The 16,564-nt window shown below is 42.5% G+C and overlaps 1 protein-coding gene across 2 annotated transcripts in view; it reads right to left on the minus strand.

Annotated features, from left to right (window-relative positions):
- Nucleotides 1-1,937: 1,937 nt before the first annotated feature.
- The window catches only part of LOC147730801 (E3 ubiquitin-protein ligase TRIM56-like), an 86,268-nt gene continuing 71,641 nt past the window's right edge, over nucleotides 1,938-16,564 (minus strand). For both annotated transcript variants that reach the window (XM_086955622.1, XM_086955623.1), the window contains exon 2: nucleotides 1,938-6,441. In XM_086955622.1, the coding sequence (XP_086811748.1) occupies nucleotides 4,412-6,424 (2,013 nt within the window). In that variant the 5' untranslated portion in view covers nucleotides 6,425-6,441 and the 3' untranslated portion in view covers nucleotides 1,938-4,411. The remainder of the gene's footprint in view (nucleotides 6,442-16,564) is intronic.

Raw genomic sequence — 16,564 nt, forward strand, 5'->3', positions numbered from 1 at the left:
AGTGAACGCTGTCTTCCAAACTCCACTGCTCCCAAAGTCGCCAATAATTGTGTAGTAAGGGACACTACACAATAAGTAGGTTCAAGTGGGTTTATTCATGGGAAGAACAGCTTAACAACCACAGGAGGAAAAGGATGTCTTCCTCATCAATCCAGCAGTAACAGTGAGCATTCAAGAGAAAACATTCTAAGATCCTAACACTCCACTGAGTGACATGGGAAGGTTCCAGATGACATAAGGTAATGGAATACCACACTAAGGATTCGGTAATTTACCGAATTGGTAATTTAAGGAATCGGTAAATCACCGAATTCTTAAATACTGATTCGGTAAATTACCGAATTTCTAATGTAGGGAGCACTTAAATGAGTGCTTTTCACATGTTAAGATTCGTTATTTACCACCAACTACAAGTTGGTGGTAAATAACGAAAACCCCCAAAAAAGCAATTTCATGCAAATTATTTCAGTGCCATGTGGCACACATACATGCCCACCCATACACAATTGAGGGGTGCAACAGGGTATCAAAGTGACACCCTGCCACCCTTCAATGTTTTCCCCCTTTTACCGAATCAGTATTTACCGATTCGGTAATTCCCATTCATTCCTATGAGCCTCCAGGCCCATAGGAATGAATGGGGAATACTCGACAAGGGTCAGGAGGTGGGGCAAGACAAGAAACAATAATAACGGGGATACCCAAGAAAAGACTAAGATCAGAGATCTGGTGACTGTAGAACACCGGACACTGGCGGCTGGGGCTGCAATAGAGAGGCTGGGTTATCCAGGTCAGTCAGAGAAGAAAGACCAATCAGATTGCAACCAGGACAATTTTAGCAACAGTACAACAGGGATAAATTGCCTTGCAACTGATTGGTTTCCATGCACTCGGTTCCCTCACCATATCTGCATTCCCTTCACCTTTATTTCTATTTCCTTGCCTTCCCCTTGTGTTCCTTTCATCTTACTGGAATTGCCTATGATAAAAGCTCCTTTAACAACTTTGTGCCTCCTACACTTGAACCTCATCAGACGTTGCTCTTACCAACAGCATGTTCTGGTACTCCCAGGCCCGGGGAAGATCTCTGGGTACTTTCTGGGGTCATTACCAGACCTACCATTAAGAGCATTCGGTGAAACATGGGGATTGGGCTTGCCCAGTATTGTTAGACATGCAAGCTTATTTTCACACAAAAACTCTGTGTGCTTATTGGTATATCCACAATTGCTGTGCTCTTGTGTGTGTCTTACCACCACTGCTCTAATATGAGAGAGAGAGAGAGAGAGAGAGAGAGAGAGAGAGAGAGAGAGAGAGAGAGAGAGAGAGAGAGAGGAGGGGTGGAAGAGAGAGGGGGGGGGGAAAGAGAGAGACAAGTGCATTCCTGAAATCCTGAACTTCGGGAGACAAACCTCCAGTAGTTTTCTCTCCTCCTTAGCACTCTTCCCCCTTAGGATTAGCATTGGGCTTCCTCATCTTAGCCTCCCATACACCCCAATACCCCATTGTCATAGCAAGATGTAACTGGAAAGCTTGATGGTTTGAGAAGGCCTGCCTGGACACCTTTTGAATGGAGTACTTTTGATGGTATTGAAACTATCTCGGTCTCTGTAGCACAATCAAAAACACATTTATCTTGTGGATGTATGACGTTACAGCGCATGCTTTTACCACGCATGCTGTTACAACGCAGGTTTTACTACGCATACCATTACAACGCATAGCGCTTTGGGGTGCTGGATAGTGAATAGTTTAATTTACTATTCCAACTCCAGTCCCCGTGGACACTAGGGAAGGTGTTAGATAGTAAATTAAATCTATTCCCTATCCTAGAGCGCCCCCCAGCGCAATGCGCTGTAATGGTTTTCGTTGTAAAACCTGTGTTGTAATAGCACTGCGTGGTAAAAGTTGCATTGTAAAGGATGTTTCCCTTATCTTGCTACCCTCATAGAACATATTTCCTTTCAAATTCAATAATTCTAGTTTGTGCACTGTCTTTGTCATCAGAATCTTTAAAAGTCAACATGGTACCTTTCCCCATTCTAGGGCCAGTCCCTACTGACATCCCTTTTATTCTGTGATACTTTCCACATATATTGATTCCTTCTCTTTGTTCAAACCTCTAGCGGTTCGAAAATTACCTTCACCTCAAAAACTCTCAAATGTGGTCCACGATCCCTTCACTGAAACTAATTGTGGTTCCTAACACCTTTATATCAAGATGACTGTCATAAGAATGTACCACAACAAAGGCTAGGTGGGAAAAGGAACATTTTTTCAAGATAAAGACAATACGGGCATAGAACTGTTACAAACTGGATAGTAACAGCATCATTCTAGTACAATGATCTATGCTGATACATGTCTAAGATGTGCAATGAATGTAATTATATAAAAGTCTACTTGTATATTTAAAATTTATTAAGACTTCATTTATAAAAATTATACACTGAATATGTTATGACTGATGACAAAAAATGTTAATATATAAAAATATTATATTTGAATTAAGATATAAAATTGCACCGAATTTGAAAAGCAAACATTCTAAAATTGGACCAGACATTGAGTCGAACACACCATGTGATTACTACTTGTGATGATTATTACTGATTCTAAAGAAAAAGCTCATAGTAATATCGACAATTCTTAAAAATACACCAGGAAAATCTAAAGCTAAGACCATTATGGGTTATAGTAAGCCTTAATCAAGTATGAGATGGACTAAATCCACGGAGAAATAAAGGCTATTATATTCCCATATCACCACTGTAGTAAGAGGAGGGATTTATAATTCAAACGGTTTATACAGTGGTGGCGAAAGGAATGAGGTGGCAACTTTGCTACACTTGGTCCTTCTTGAGTTTCTGTGTGCTTGTTTCTACTTGTCTAGTGTGTCACTATAAGAAATTCTGTTTCTGGGGTTAAGCCTAGCTGAATATTGATTTTTTTTAAGTGTGTTTCCACATCTTATTTGTGCATAAAACTCTGATATCTAGACAGTTGTCTTAGATACTGACTCTTGGCTTCCAAACAGTACAGCTCCAGTAACATAAACTAATTCGTTATAAAACTCAGGCAAAGGAACAACCAACGAGACCCATTCCATACTAGCCATTTTGTTTACCGAACTATCCCTGAAAGATCTCTCTGCCATATGCAAAACTAAGACATACCATATGCACTGAATACAGAGAACAACCCCAGGCCTCTACTTCAGTACTCGGGGGATTACATAGTTTCATACAAATAAATCCTCTCCTATTCTTAAAACATGCACTTACATACACACTGGAGTAGCCTGGACCCGTCCTGCACCCCATGTATACTGAAATGCTCGTTTACAGAGAATGGGATCAAGGTCCTAGAACCCAGAGCCCGCAGCCAACATAACCTCTTTACACTATAGACTTACAGGTGCAATGGCACAGAGAACCAATTCCTGGTGCGCACACCTAGGTAAAAGCGGTCATAAAAAGAACATTCCACTGAGTCCAGACTCACACTGAAGGGCATTTTAGTACATAGGCATTTCTGTTGTGCTCCAAAGAAGATAAAAGGTGCCTGAAATTAAAAAACATGCAAGGCGATTGCAGGCACTTACGTATGGTAAGCACTCAATATAGAACTGATTGGGTTATTCAATGTATAACTGCCCGGGGCCTACAGGTTTATTAGGGACACGTACCATATTTTATTTTTACCTTTGTAGAAATAATATTCTCTTTGTTAACATGGCTTCATTAAGGAAACTTGCCATTACTGTTCTCCTATAGACTATTTCAATCAAATACATTCTGTTTTTGTAACTCAACATTTTTGTAACTCAATATTATTTAGCCTCTGTCCTCACTACTGTCCACCACTCTTGTGTCTGGGGCAGGAGAACACATTATCTGCAGGAACATTGTCTATACCTCATATTCAGCAAGCACCAGGGAAGGCAACAGAGCTCTTGCTGTCGATTTACTCCACTACCACAAATAAAGCTCAAAACAATTCATCAACCTCTGTGCTGCAGTAAAAGGGCAGGGGAGAGGAAAGTCAAGCCAAGTCCTACAAGCCTAACAGTAAATGACTGGACCCTCAGTATTTTTCATCATCCATTAAAAAAGAAGAAAATGGGTACCATTGGCCTTTTAAGCTGCTGAATCCAGGATCCACAAATGACCGAGGCTCTCAAGTAAAGTAGGATATCTCCATAAGTCAATGGATAAGAGAATAGCTCTTTCATAATTGGAGCTAAATTCTACTTTCTTTCAGCATTGCCCTGTTTTGAAACATTTCCTTGGAAGGAGAAAGTTTAATATTTTGGGGGAGGGGAGAAAATATGGATAATGACAAAAGTTGTTCTTGTGACAGATAAGGTTATGTTTTCTGGTGGGCCAAAGAACTGTGTCACCACACACTTCTAAATAAACCAACAATAATACCTGACATTATTGTCCTTGTCAACCAAGACAAGGCACCCACCACTGTCTATAACAATCATTTGAGGTCTGCTTTCTCCTGGTTCTGTGCTCAGCACCACCTTACCATCCTTTCCATTTTCTGAAAATTGGATCACTCTACCCTCATCTACCACAAAAATATCATTGCTACTGTTCAGGCAGAGGCTGAAAGGCCGAGTGAAAGGGGAATTAGATGAGTTCATAATGTGAATGATGTCACCACACCGATTAAAGATCACAATCTCCTGTTTAGCCACATCACAGACAATAAACTCTTCATTTTGGTTGATAGCAATGAAAAGGAACCTTACGCCCTGGTATCCACGAGGCTTGATTCGCTCGAGGCACTCACCCTTTGTGTTATAAAGGGAGACAGAGCAAAGGGTTCCCTCGCTGACTGCTATGTACTGTGAACTGTATGAGGCTATTGCATATTGGGGGTCATCTTGGTTGCTCCGTAACTTTAATTTGTGAAGGAATCTCCCACCTAATGTCATGAAAAAAAGGTAATTATTGGCCGAGCAAGCCAGTGTGTTTCCACATACAGCGATGCTACAAGGTGACAGACCACTGTCATTTAGTGTGATGGTTCGGCGGAGGTCACCATTCATAGAAAAACGTTTAATGTCATCATTACTTTGATCTGCCAGCAAGATGCCCCCAGCCCCGGGGAAGGCAGCAATGCCTGTGATCTTTGACATATACTGATCATCATCCTGCTGCATGTCAAAGGAGCAGAGTAGCAGTAGGATCACGTTGTCTTCAGGTGGAGGCTTTTTATGCTCGGTTCCTGAGGCCTGATATGTCTGAAAAGTTGGGGCAGTGGAAGCCTTTCCTACTGGAAGGGAGCCCGTTGAAGTAAGAGCTATGGAATTTGGTTGGGTTTCAGAGTCATTCGTGGATATTTCTAATTTGAAGAATTTAATTTGGGGAAGGATTTCCTTCCCATTTAGGACCAAATCTGGGATTCTGAGTTTTTGCTTTTGTGGAGTAAAGGACTGAAGCTCTTGAATCCTCTCCCGCATCACTTTCTCAAGGGACATGATTTCGGAGTCATTTCCAAAATCCATCATCTTCTGGGAAAACTCCAGGCTGCTGACAGCCCTGTCCAACTGGTTATCGAGCTCACCTTTCACTCCAAGGAATGAAGCCGTTTCCTGGTCAATTATGTTATCCAGCTCCTTGAAAGCTGCCTCTTTTTGGCTTTGTAGCAGGGAAGTGGCCTCATCTATGTAGCTGATTATGCTCGCCTTGATGGTCTCTGTTGTTCTTGAAAGGATTCCTAGTGATTCAGTTACCTCCTCTTTCCAATGGATAATCTTGCTGATGTTGCTCCCTAATCCCTCAATTAGTTGGTTCACCTCGGGTTTTTTCTTTTTACTGGCATCTGCCATGGATATCACATGATGCTGGAAGTGGCCCAGCAGGCGGCAGTCTCTGCAAATGGGTGCATTGCAGGTGTCACAGAAAAAACGCAAAGGCTCTTGTGAGTGGTCCAAGCAGAACATCTCCTGACGGGATCGGACTTCTGAGTCATGCTGCCCATTCAAGAACTCTTCCAGGTCCACCACCCTGTGGCTAACTGTGGCACGGGTGCAGCCATGGCCGAGGGAACATGACTGGCACAAGAAGTCATGGCAGTCCAGGCAGCGGGAAACGGCTGTATGGTGCTTCTCGGCAGTGGCGCACACACTGCAAACCAAGTCCTTAGTTTGCTTGGGCTGCAAGAGCTCCAAGAGGCTATTCATAAAAAAGTTGCTCTTCAGGTTCTTCACCCCATCTTTAACTGGCACCTTGATCCTGCATTCGGGGCAATTCAGGGATTCTTCTATGACCAACTGCTCTAGGCATTGTTCACAGTAAGTGTGTAGGCATGGCAGGAGCTTGGGGGTCCGGTAAAGCTCATAGCAAATTTTGCAGCTGAGGTAATCCTCTCGAAGGACTTCTGAGAGTTGGGTGGTTTTCTGGGCCATGGCCACTGGGATCTGGTCTGGAAGTACAACAGAGATAGGTTGAGTCAGATCGCTCACACTGAATCACAATGAAATACTGCATGTTAAAATGTTACTGGGTACAGAATAATTAATGCATTCTTTGGCTAGCCAGGCTTTCAGCAACTACCCATTTCAAGAAGAATATTTGAAGAAGGACAATCGTTTAACCCAATAGGACCAGGCTACTCATAACATCAGAAAAACGGAGATATAGGACTCACTTCAGCATCATTAGAATAATCTCTGGTATTCGATTGTAACAACTAAGGGGTACAAGAGTAACTTAATGACCCTTTCTCTCTTGTTGTTGTGGTTCATGCTTTACAGCGTGCAGCTGTGAGAGTATAATAATTTTAGTTAGAATCTTTTTCTCCAATTGAGACGTGCACAGAACATATACTCAGCATGGAGGACTCGGGGCTCTCTTTCTCTCGGGAAGAGGCCGATGCCTTACTTAATGACCCGTCACTTTTTGCTGATCCCTTAGTGGCTCAAGCCATATCGCAAACTTCCGATTGGGACAAGTTAGGAGAACAAAAACGCAGTCGGATTAGAGCCATCTTACATGGCACAATGATGAAGGAGTACTTGACAAACAAAATTGCCCCTAAGGGTCTCCTTGTGACTAACGCCCCCCGTATCTTTTTAGAAGACAGTGTCTTCCGAAAAGAATGGGCTCAGATTGCCTGGCATTGTACACACGATTGGGCCCTCCTGATCATAAAAACGGCATTACGCCTGTCGGAGGCCTTATTAGTGGAAATACAGGTAACTGAGACCCATATAAAAACTACCATAACAGGCTTTAAAAAGAAACTCGAGGAGTTCAATAAAGAGCTCAATGATTATAAAGACAACTTGGCCCAATCTAAGGTTCTCAAGTTTCAGAAAGACTTGAAAAAATGGTCGTATGATAAAACATATCCCTATGCGACTGCTGAGTATGCACCACCTAACCGCACAAACTATAATTCCGATACTTCGGATGATTCAAACTCTAGCGGTTCAAGCACTAGCAGTATGGGAAATAAACGAGGGAGAGGACGGGGAGGGAAGAATCGAAACACCCCCCATTGGTTACCCTATCAACAACAAGGAGGTGGTGGCTTTCCCCCAAATCCGTATAACCAACCTTTCTTTCCGCCACAAATGGGTTGGAACCCACGTTTTGCCCCTCCTCCAACACCTTTTCAACCCAATATGTACCCACAACATTTTTTAGGGTTTGGACGGAGAGGACGGGGCAAGAGGAGAGGTATGAACCAGGTCCACTGGCAAGTACCAGAGTCTGTGGGCGACAACACACGGAGCAAGACCCAAGAGCAGAGGGCAGGTCCGAGCAATTCGAGAGTCTGATCACTAATTTCTCATCAGTCACTTTATCCACCGACGAAATAGCAGTTTTGGAAAAGGGTTTGAGTTTCATCCCCACACCCCGTTTAGATCGTTTCAAATTGCTCTGCGAGCTTAACGACTTTTTTAGAAAATTGAGACTGAAAGTTTTCTTTGAACATCGCAACCAAGATGCAGGTGAAACAACAACAAATGACACTACTTTTAGAAAAAAATCTACTTTCACACCCCTTACACACCAGATGCCAGCAGAATTAATAGCATTCGAGCAGGCGGTGTTCCATGAAGTAGAAAACATGGATGAACCTAGACCGTATAAAAACCTCACGGCTAATCAGTACAAAGCCATTGATTCCCTTGCTAAGAATCCGAAGATAGTGATTAAAAGCGCTGACAAGGGCGGTGGCATTGTAATCCAAGACTCCTCTGCATACGATTTAGAATGCAGACGTCTTCTTGATGATACTAACAACTATCTGATCTTGGAACATGATCCCTCCTCTTTTTTGAAAGATGAAATACTCGAACTTGTAATGACAGCTGAAAGAGATGGTTACATCAGTAAGCAGGAAGCAGACTTTTTGACTACCTCTGAAGGAAAGATACCGTACTTTTATTGTTTGCCGAAGACACATAAGAACAGGTCACCCCCACCGGGAAGACCAATCGTTTCAGGAATCGGTTCCGTATTGGAGCCACTTTCTAAGTACTGTGACTTCTTTTTTAAACCATTAATTCAGGCTACTAGTACCTACATTAAAGATACCAAAAGTTTACTATCAATGCTTTTGAATATCCAAATGCCCGATGAACCCTGTTTCCTTGTCTCTCTAGATATAGAGAGTTTGTATACTTGTATACCACAGGACGCCACTCTGAAGGTACTGGCTGATGTTCTAGAACAGGAACAGTGGGATTATAAAACCTCCCGTAGTTTTGTCATCGACTGTGCTACATTAGCCCTCAAACGGAATTTTTTCCAATACCAAGATACAATTTATCTTCAAAAGACAGGGACATCCATGGGCAGTACTTTTGCCCCGAGTATTGCTGGGTTGTATGTATTTAATTTTGAAAAAACTCACATACTGTCAGCAACGAATCCTTACACACTCAATGTTTTCCTGTGGCAGAGGTACATTGATGATGTGCTTTTAATTTGGCGTGGATCAGAGGAAAGTCTCTTGGCCTTCTTTGACTGGGTGAATACATGTGACCCTCACCTATAGTTTACCTATCAGTATCATCCAGAGTCTATTGTGTTCTTAGATGTAACCATTACTAAAGTAGGGGATCATTTGACCTCTAAAACCTACTACAAACCAACGAGCAAAAATAACTTGTTACACTTTTCGAGTTTTCATCCCCGTCCTTTACGGACAAATTTGCCGTTTGGTCAGTACCTACGGATTCGTAGAAATTGCAGTGATGTTAAAGTTTTTAAAAAACAAGCTGAAGAGCTTACACAGAAGCTGAGTAATAGAGGTTATCCTTCAAAAATTTTGAAACAAAGCTACAAGAGAGCCCGTAATCAAAATCGGGAGGCCCTTTTGGAAAACCATGTCAAGGATTCTGCAATTGAAACCCCACTGACCTGTGTGACCACTTACAGCAATATTTCAAATGCTGTAAGTCGTTGCATTGGTAGACATTGGCAAATTTTGAACAGCAAGGGACGTGAATGGCAGAAACCCTTGTTTTCCTATAAAAGAGAGAGAAGTTTGCAAGACGCACTGGTACACACACGCCCAAAGAATACAAATCCAGTTCATGATAATAGTGTTCTCAACGCCTGGGGTTTGCCCCCAGTAGTTGGGCATTATCCTTGTGGCAGTTGCAGTGTGTGCCACCTGACGACTGCTAGTAAAACACTGAACCTTGAAACAGGAAAACTTTGGCATTTGAGGGATCATACAAATTGCAATTCTGAGAATGTGATTTATTTAATTACTTGTCCCTGTAACCTTAATTACGTGGGAATGACCACACGTAAAATCAAATTACGCATCTGCGAGCATCGCAGTAACGTACGATGCCGGAAAGGAACGACAAAGCTTACTACTCATTTCCTTGACCATGGACACTGTCCTAACGATATTAAATGGACGATTATAGAACAAATGCAACAAGGACGGGAAAGTACCATCTTTGAGAAGGAACAGAGATGGATCTATCGCCTATCCACGCATTCCCATGGGTTGAATGACGATATTCCGTGGGGTTCTGTTATGAGACGTTAGCCTGCACTCTCTTTAATATGATGTTTATGACTAAATCCATCTACAAAGAGATAATACAGATGCATCCTCAGTGTCTAAGATCTGTGAGTAACAACGATAACTGCTTCCTTTATTGCTCGTGTATATAGTCAAGATAAAAACTTTATCATTCATGAGTACGTTTTTGCTACTTACAACTAAATCATCTATGACGAAGATGTGGTACAAATTTTCCCCATACATGGTTACCTTTATTTATCAACAGACTTAAAGGAATGAATATATATTTTTTAGAGATGGTCATTCCAACATACTTGGAAGTTTCATTTTTTGCAACGTCACCAATGATTAGCATCACGGTATACTAAATACCTACTCCTCAACCACGGCGGTGACTACGAATTTCTTTGTCACAACCGTGGAATGTTTGTAAGTGAGAGCGTATAATAAAGCAATGCGTTTTGAATCCTGCTAATGAAAGACGCTTAGAAATACAAACCAATGGTCCCTTTAAGAAATAGACGCCTCCAGTTTAGTAGTCACGTGTTATTCACGTATGGCACGTTCGGGTGACGTCTATATCATCGACCCCGGTCCACGGGCCCGTTGTTTACAGGCCGTGGGTGTGAGCGAATAGGTGTTTACGCGGGGAGTCGTTTGGATGCAAGTGAGTAAAACCTGCAAGACAATAGTGTGGTAGTGTAATGGCATTGCGCGAACCCGCGTACAGAATAAGAACGGCGGTGTTCTGAATTTTTACTAAATGACTATTTCCTATTGTGCCCGCAGATTATCTAAACGTGAAGGTTTCCCCCGCCACGGACCTAAGGGGTAATTTCCTTATCAACATTAAGTAAGTGGGTTCTAATTGACATTTCGAGTGTCCCATGTTAGAGATGTTTTTAAATGTGCGCATCCTCTTTCTTTTGGAGAAAAGATTCAAGGGCCTGTTTGCATCAGAATTGATGTCGGGCTCGAGAGAACGTTTTTGACAATTAGTCTAAAGCCTCCCTATTGCAACTAGGTATTATAATCCATTGTGTTATGATACATAGTTTAATAAACGGCGTAGTAGTTTATCGAAGTGGAATTAATGTCATTCTTAAAAAACTTTGATTTTGCCGCCAATTACGATGTTGCAATTTTATTTAACAATTACACTAGCTAATTAACACATGGATATTCTGGGGTTTATATGAAATGGACCTCTTTGGAAATAACTGTTGAGGAGTAAACTAAGGAGACAATCAAAACAATACTAAATTTGTTTTATTATTTCAGATTGTTCATCCCTCCATTAGGACATGGATTCTGCACCAAAGTCGGTGTGTGGACACTAACAGATAAGTGTTGCATTTTTAAATCAAATTGTTTTTACAATTAAGTTTGACACCCCGCCTTATATGATTATGTTGCCGTAGTGAGCACGTAACATATGGGCCAGGGTTCACTTGGTCCTGATGAATGCTGAGCTGAGGTTAAGCTCAAAGCAAGAAACATGTCGACCTCATAGGACATTGGGTTCTAATTAGCTCAACCTATATATGTCCGACTTTGCACGATTGTTTTTAATTAAGTCAGAGCCACCCCTGTATTAAAATTCTGGTCTGGGGAGTGGTCCTTACTCTTTTTAATTGAGCACTTCCGTCTTTCTGACTACGTAGTTTTTCACGTTTTCTTTACAAGGACCCAATGAAGACAATGGCAACCAATACATGTAGTTGGTGCCTGAGGGTTCTCTTTTTTTCGACTAAGGTGTAGTCGTTTTCACCTTATTTGTCTGGGTGTAATATTTCCCCCACTGGATGGTGGTAGTTATTTACTCCTCATTGCCTCTTTTTTGTACTCAAAAATGTTTTTGTATTATAATTATTATTAGTACTCTTTCGTTGATTTGATATTCGATTGTAACATTCATGTTTCTTACTTTCATGAATTAATATGCACTAAATATGTTTAGCCTCTGCTTATCCACACACACACACACACACACACACACATACACATATATATATATTAATTTTTGTTCATTAGATCAACAAAAGGAGTAGTACAATAAGTGATATAGTAAAGACTGCTGCAGTGCTCAAACGTGTGATGTTGTATACAAAATCATATAAAAACAGTATCAGGGTTCATGATTGATATTTACACTCTAGTCTAGACAACAGAAAATCCAGTCACAGTCATCATAAGAGGTTTTTCTATTCTGGACTGGATGTACAGAGATGGTTGAGCCAGAATGCTGACTCTGAATCAGAATTTACTATCGTGCTATGAGGGCTTGCATAGAATAATCATCAGTGTGAGCAACAGATCAGTTTCGGTCCCTTGGGAGAGGAATTCATTGCATCCCTCCTTAGAAGTGAGACAGTGTACTATTTCTATATTTAGGAAACTGTGTATTTTTTTACACAAAGGTGAAACAAGATTGGAATATGAAAAAGGCAAGCCCCTACTAACTAGGTTTGGGAGGAGGAGGAAAGCGTCAAAGAATTAGAATTGCAAAAGCAATCTCCACACGACCTCTATTTCTTTGATGGTGGCTGTCTCAAGCTCAAAAATGGGGCATTCTAGAATATTACTCTCCAACCACCAACTTTGATTACAGTTATTTCATATTTTATTACATTTTTCTTTTTTTAGGAACATTTTTATCAACATTTGAAAACTGACATTAGCAACATTTCATTCTTGCAACAACCACAATTCAATTTTACATCTGTATTGAGAATATAAAAAAGCTGTTGCTACACAGTTTAAATAGAAAAAAGAAAAACAACAATCCCCTGCACTCATACCTCATTCAAATGACCCACAACCATATCACTAGCATACTCACACTACCATACTATGCTCCAGACCAACACTGCATGCACAGATGGTTAGAAAACGGGGTGGCAGCATCCACTCTCGACTGCTGTGCTGAAGTCTGGGGTGTCACGCTCTCTGGCCGACGTACGTTTCAATGGAAAATATCATTGGTCGCCATCTTCATCAGGACATTTAAGTTTGCATATAATATTTTTGTAACGGGTGAAAAGAATGGGGGATTTGCTAAAGAACTTAGCGACTGCTCCAATCGTGTTTGTGCGAGCAAAAGCGGGGCATTCAAATATTCTGTATCTTCTGTCAGGCCACTGACTCCATATGCTTGGAGCCTTGACTTATCATAGGCACAGGGTCAAGACTGATTTGCATATGGCCATGTCTGAACTGGGGTGGTAAGAAGTGCAGAAAAACGATGGATTTAGGCCCAGATCTCTGTACTGGGGTGAATGTATGACATTGTGGAGAATTGTGGCTCAAGGGTTATAACGGCAGACCCTGATGCAGAGGTCTAGCCTGGGACCAGGGTTCAATTCCCCGCCTCGGCGGGTCTTGGGCTAAAAATTCCACAGACCTGATAATTCCTGCCTCGGTGCCTATTCCAATCAAGGAGTCCCACTCTGCAACTCTGGACAATAGCTTGCCTAATCTCCACAATGGCCCCACAACGCTAAGGATGCCTGGACTCCACCTTGGGGGTGCCCAGGAGTGGACGCCTCACAGGGAAAGCCAGGATGGTTCCACAGCGGTATTCGTACAAGCGCCTTGAGACCCTTGCGGGTGAGTAGTGCGCTATACAAGTATCAATTTATATTTACATTTACATTGTTCTGCATTCTGTCCATCAACTGTTATTTTTGCATTGGTCACCCCGAGTGGGATGGGTATGCTCAGACGTGAGTCCCATGCTCTCCACACCACTGGAGTCAAGCTATCCTGGCTGAAGACGGCTGATAGCCAGAAACCGGTCCTAAGATGCTTGATTCCGGTCCAGGAAAGACATGGCTTGGCAGTTCGGGCTGGACTGTTCCCATGAGGCACAGGGTCAAGGCTGATTTGCATATGGCCATGTCTGAACTGGGGTGGTGTGGAGTGCAGAAAAATGATGGATTTAGGGCAAGATCTCTGTACTGGGGTGAATGTATGACATTGTTCTGCATTCTGTCCATCAACTGTTATTTTTGCATTTGTCACCCCGAGTGGGATGGGTATGCTCAGACGTGAGTCCCATGCTCTCCACACCACTGGAGTCAAGCTATCCTGGCTGAAGACGGCTGATAGCCAGAAACCGGTCCTAGGATGCTTGATTCCGGTCCAGGAAAGGCATGGCTTGGCAGTTCGAGCTGGACTGTTCCCATGAGGCACAGGGTCAATGCTGATTTGCATATGGCCATGTCTGAACTGGGGTGGTGTGCAGTGCAAAAAAACGATGGATTTAGGCCCAGATCTCTGTACTGGGGTGAATGTATGACATTGTTCTGCATTCTGTCCATCAACTGTTATTTTTGCTTTTGACTTATCATAGGGGCACATCTCGATATATATTTGTTTGTTTAACTGCATAGATGGATTCTGAAAGGACCTCTGTAGGGCATATGCTTTGTGTCTTCTATCTCATTTACTTTTCACGATGAATCCATCTACTTCTTGCTGTGAGGCACATACTGCTCTGGCAACAAAAAAGGGAAAAAAATACCTGTGAAAATATACTTCCAGGATGCACAAAACACCAGAGCAGTATGTGCCTCTCCGCTGGGATTTGAACCTGTGACCATGAGGTCGAACACAGGCTCCTGCAGTGGACGCATTAGTACACTGAGCCACCAGACCGGGCAGTGATTACTGTAACCTCCCCCAGGCCCACTGCACCACCGGGCACACCCAGAACATATGGTAGAAACCCACCCCAACTGTTCTGCATCTGGGACATTCATGGGGTGTCTTGGGAAACATGCCTTTGATGCACTGCAGTGTTAGGTATGCCTGATGCAAATAATTAAATTGTGTGTATCGGAAGCGTGGATTATGTGAAACCTCCTTGACATGCTAGTGCGCCCAGGACCATAGACTGTGAGTGGCATTGGAAGGCCCGTCATCCATCTGGCCCACAGTAGGACGAGCTCAGTGCAATGTAGAGGGCCATAATGATTTTCTGTGGGCTTCCATGTGACACCATGGCATGCAGTGCCAGTGCCTGGGTAGGCTCACCTCTTCCTAGACCCCATGTTGTATTGATTGCTTGCTTTACAGCATGATACGACAAAAAAGGCCCGGTTCAATGCCATAAGTGTCCACAATTTCCTGTAAGGACATGTGTACATCTTCTAGGAAAAGGTTCCCCAGTTGGTCAATCTCCGGCACTATTTAAGGTGTCTAGTCATAACTTTGGGTCTCCTCCTGCAGTACCGGCAACTGCCACATGGGGATCTGCGGGGAGTATGGAAGATGGGGCCCTTACCATACATTATCTATGCCAGCAATGACGTGCTACCTTAATATGATGTCTCCCATGTTGCGGGCAAGCTCTGGAGTCCGAGAGCCACGTGTATATATGCTCGTTCCCTTAAATATACTGCGGATGTCACCCTCTTACAGCCAGTGGCCATACCTGTCCATCGCATTGGCCACTGTAGCTGCACCACTGCATAGTACAGCTCATAACTGGGGATACCACTGACCGACCCTCAAGCAATATACGCTGGAGTAAAAAGTGCCACTTGCTGTCTGCCCAAACTATTAACCACTAAAATGTGAAATCCTGCACAGATGAAATAGAAAAACCTTATTGTGAAATTGTGGATTATTAATTTGGGAAGTGGGACTAGCTAATATTTATAGGTATGTTTTTCTGAATGTCAAATGAATTCTTTTGACGTGCTGCTGCAGTGCTTTTTGGCTGTAGGTAGTCTGGCTAGCTTTTTAAGCCACCCATTTACAGTCATTCATGTTGGGTGGCGTAAATGTACACTGCAACCCACATGTGACATTTTCATTGTTTGCCAATGGTATACTTCCTGCACATAAAGTCCATCAGTAAGAACTATAGAACATCAAAATATGGAATCTCTCCAAACTAAAAATTGAAATAAAGTATCAAATTCATGCCACTGTCAGACATTTCCATGGGGCCAATAGATGTGCCATTTTTCAGTCCCAAAGTCAAATTTATTTTTGCACCACTTGTAAATGTTTCTAAATAACAAAGGTTGAAGTTCCCCTGCATGGTGTATATACATCTTCATCTGCCCCAAGGGCAGTGTCTGGTAACCTTTAAAAAAAAATCTGGCCCTGGCATCATGCTAATCTAGCATTTGTGTTGCGGTCTAGGCCTGCCTCTGGGTAAGGTCCTAGTCTTGTCCTACAGGGGTGCACCAAGATTGCCCTCATTTACTGACAGTGGGCTTTTTCCGGTCATGGGCTTAGCACATAGAGAGCTGGTCGCACTGTACACTGTTTTGTTTATACATATTTTCCACTGGACGTTTTCATCTATGTTACTAGAGTGGAGACCTACTCACCCAGACATGTTCTGACTCCATGCCCTCACCCAAATCCTAGCACAAACATCCAAAGTGTATGTTGTATGGATTTGTGTATGTATCCTGGATGGTATATGCATTAAGCACGGGAGCGAGCCTGTGGATTGGAGTAGGTCTGTGGGATTGAATCTGGATTCCGGTCACCTGGCCTTCTACATAGGATGGAGGTGAAGCTGTTT

This window comes from Lissotriton vulgaris, chromosome 2_1 (assembly GCF_964263255.1).
Source record: "Lissotriton vulgaris chromosome 2_1, aLisVul1.2, whole genome shotgun sequence".
Classification (NCBI taxonomy): Eukaryota; Metazoa; Chordata; class Amphibia; order Caudata; family Salamandridae; genus Lissotriton; species Lissotriton vulgaris.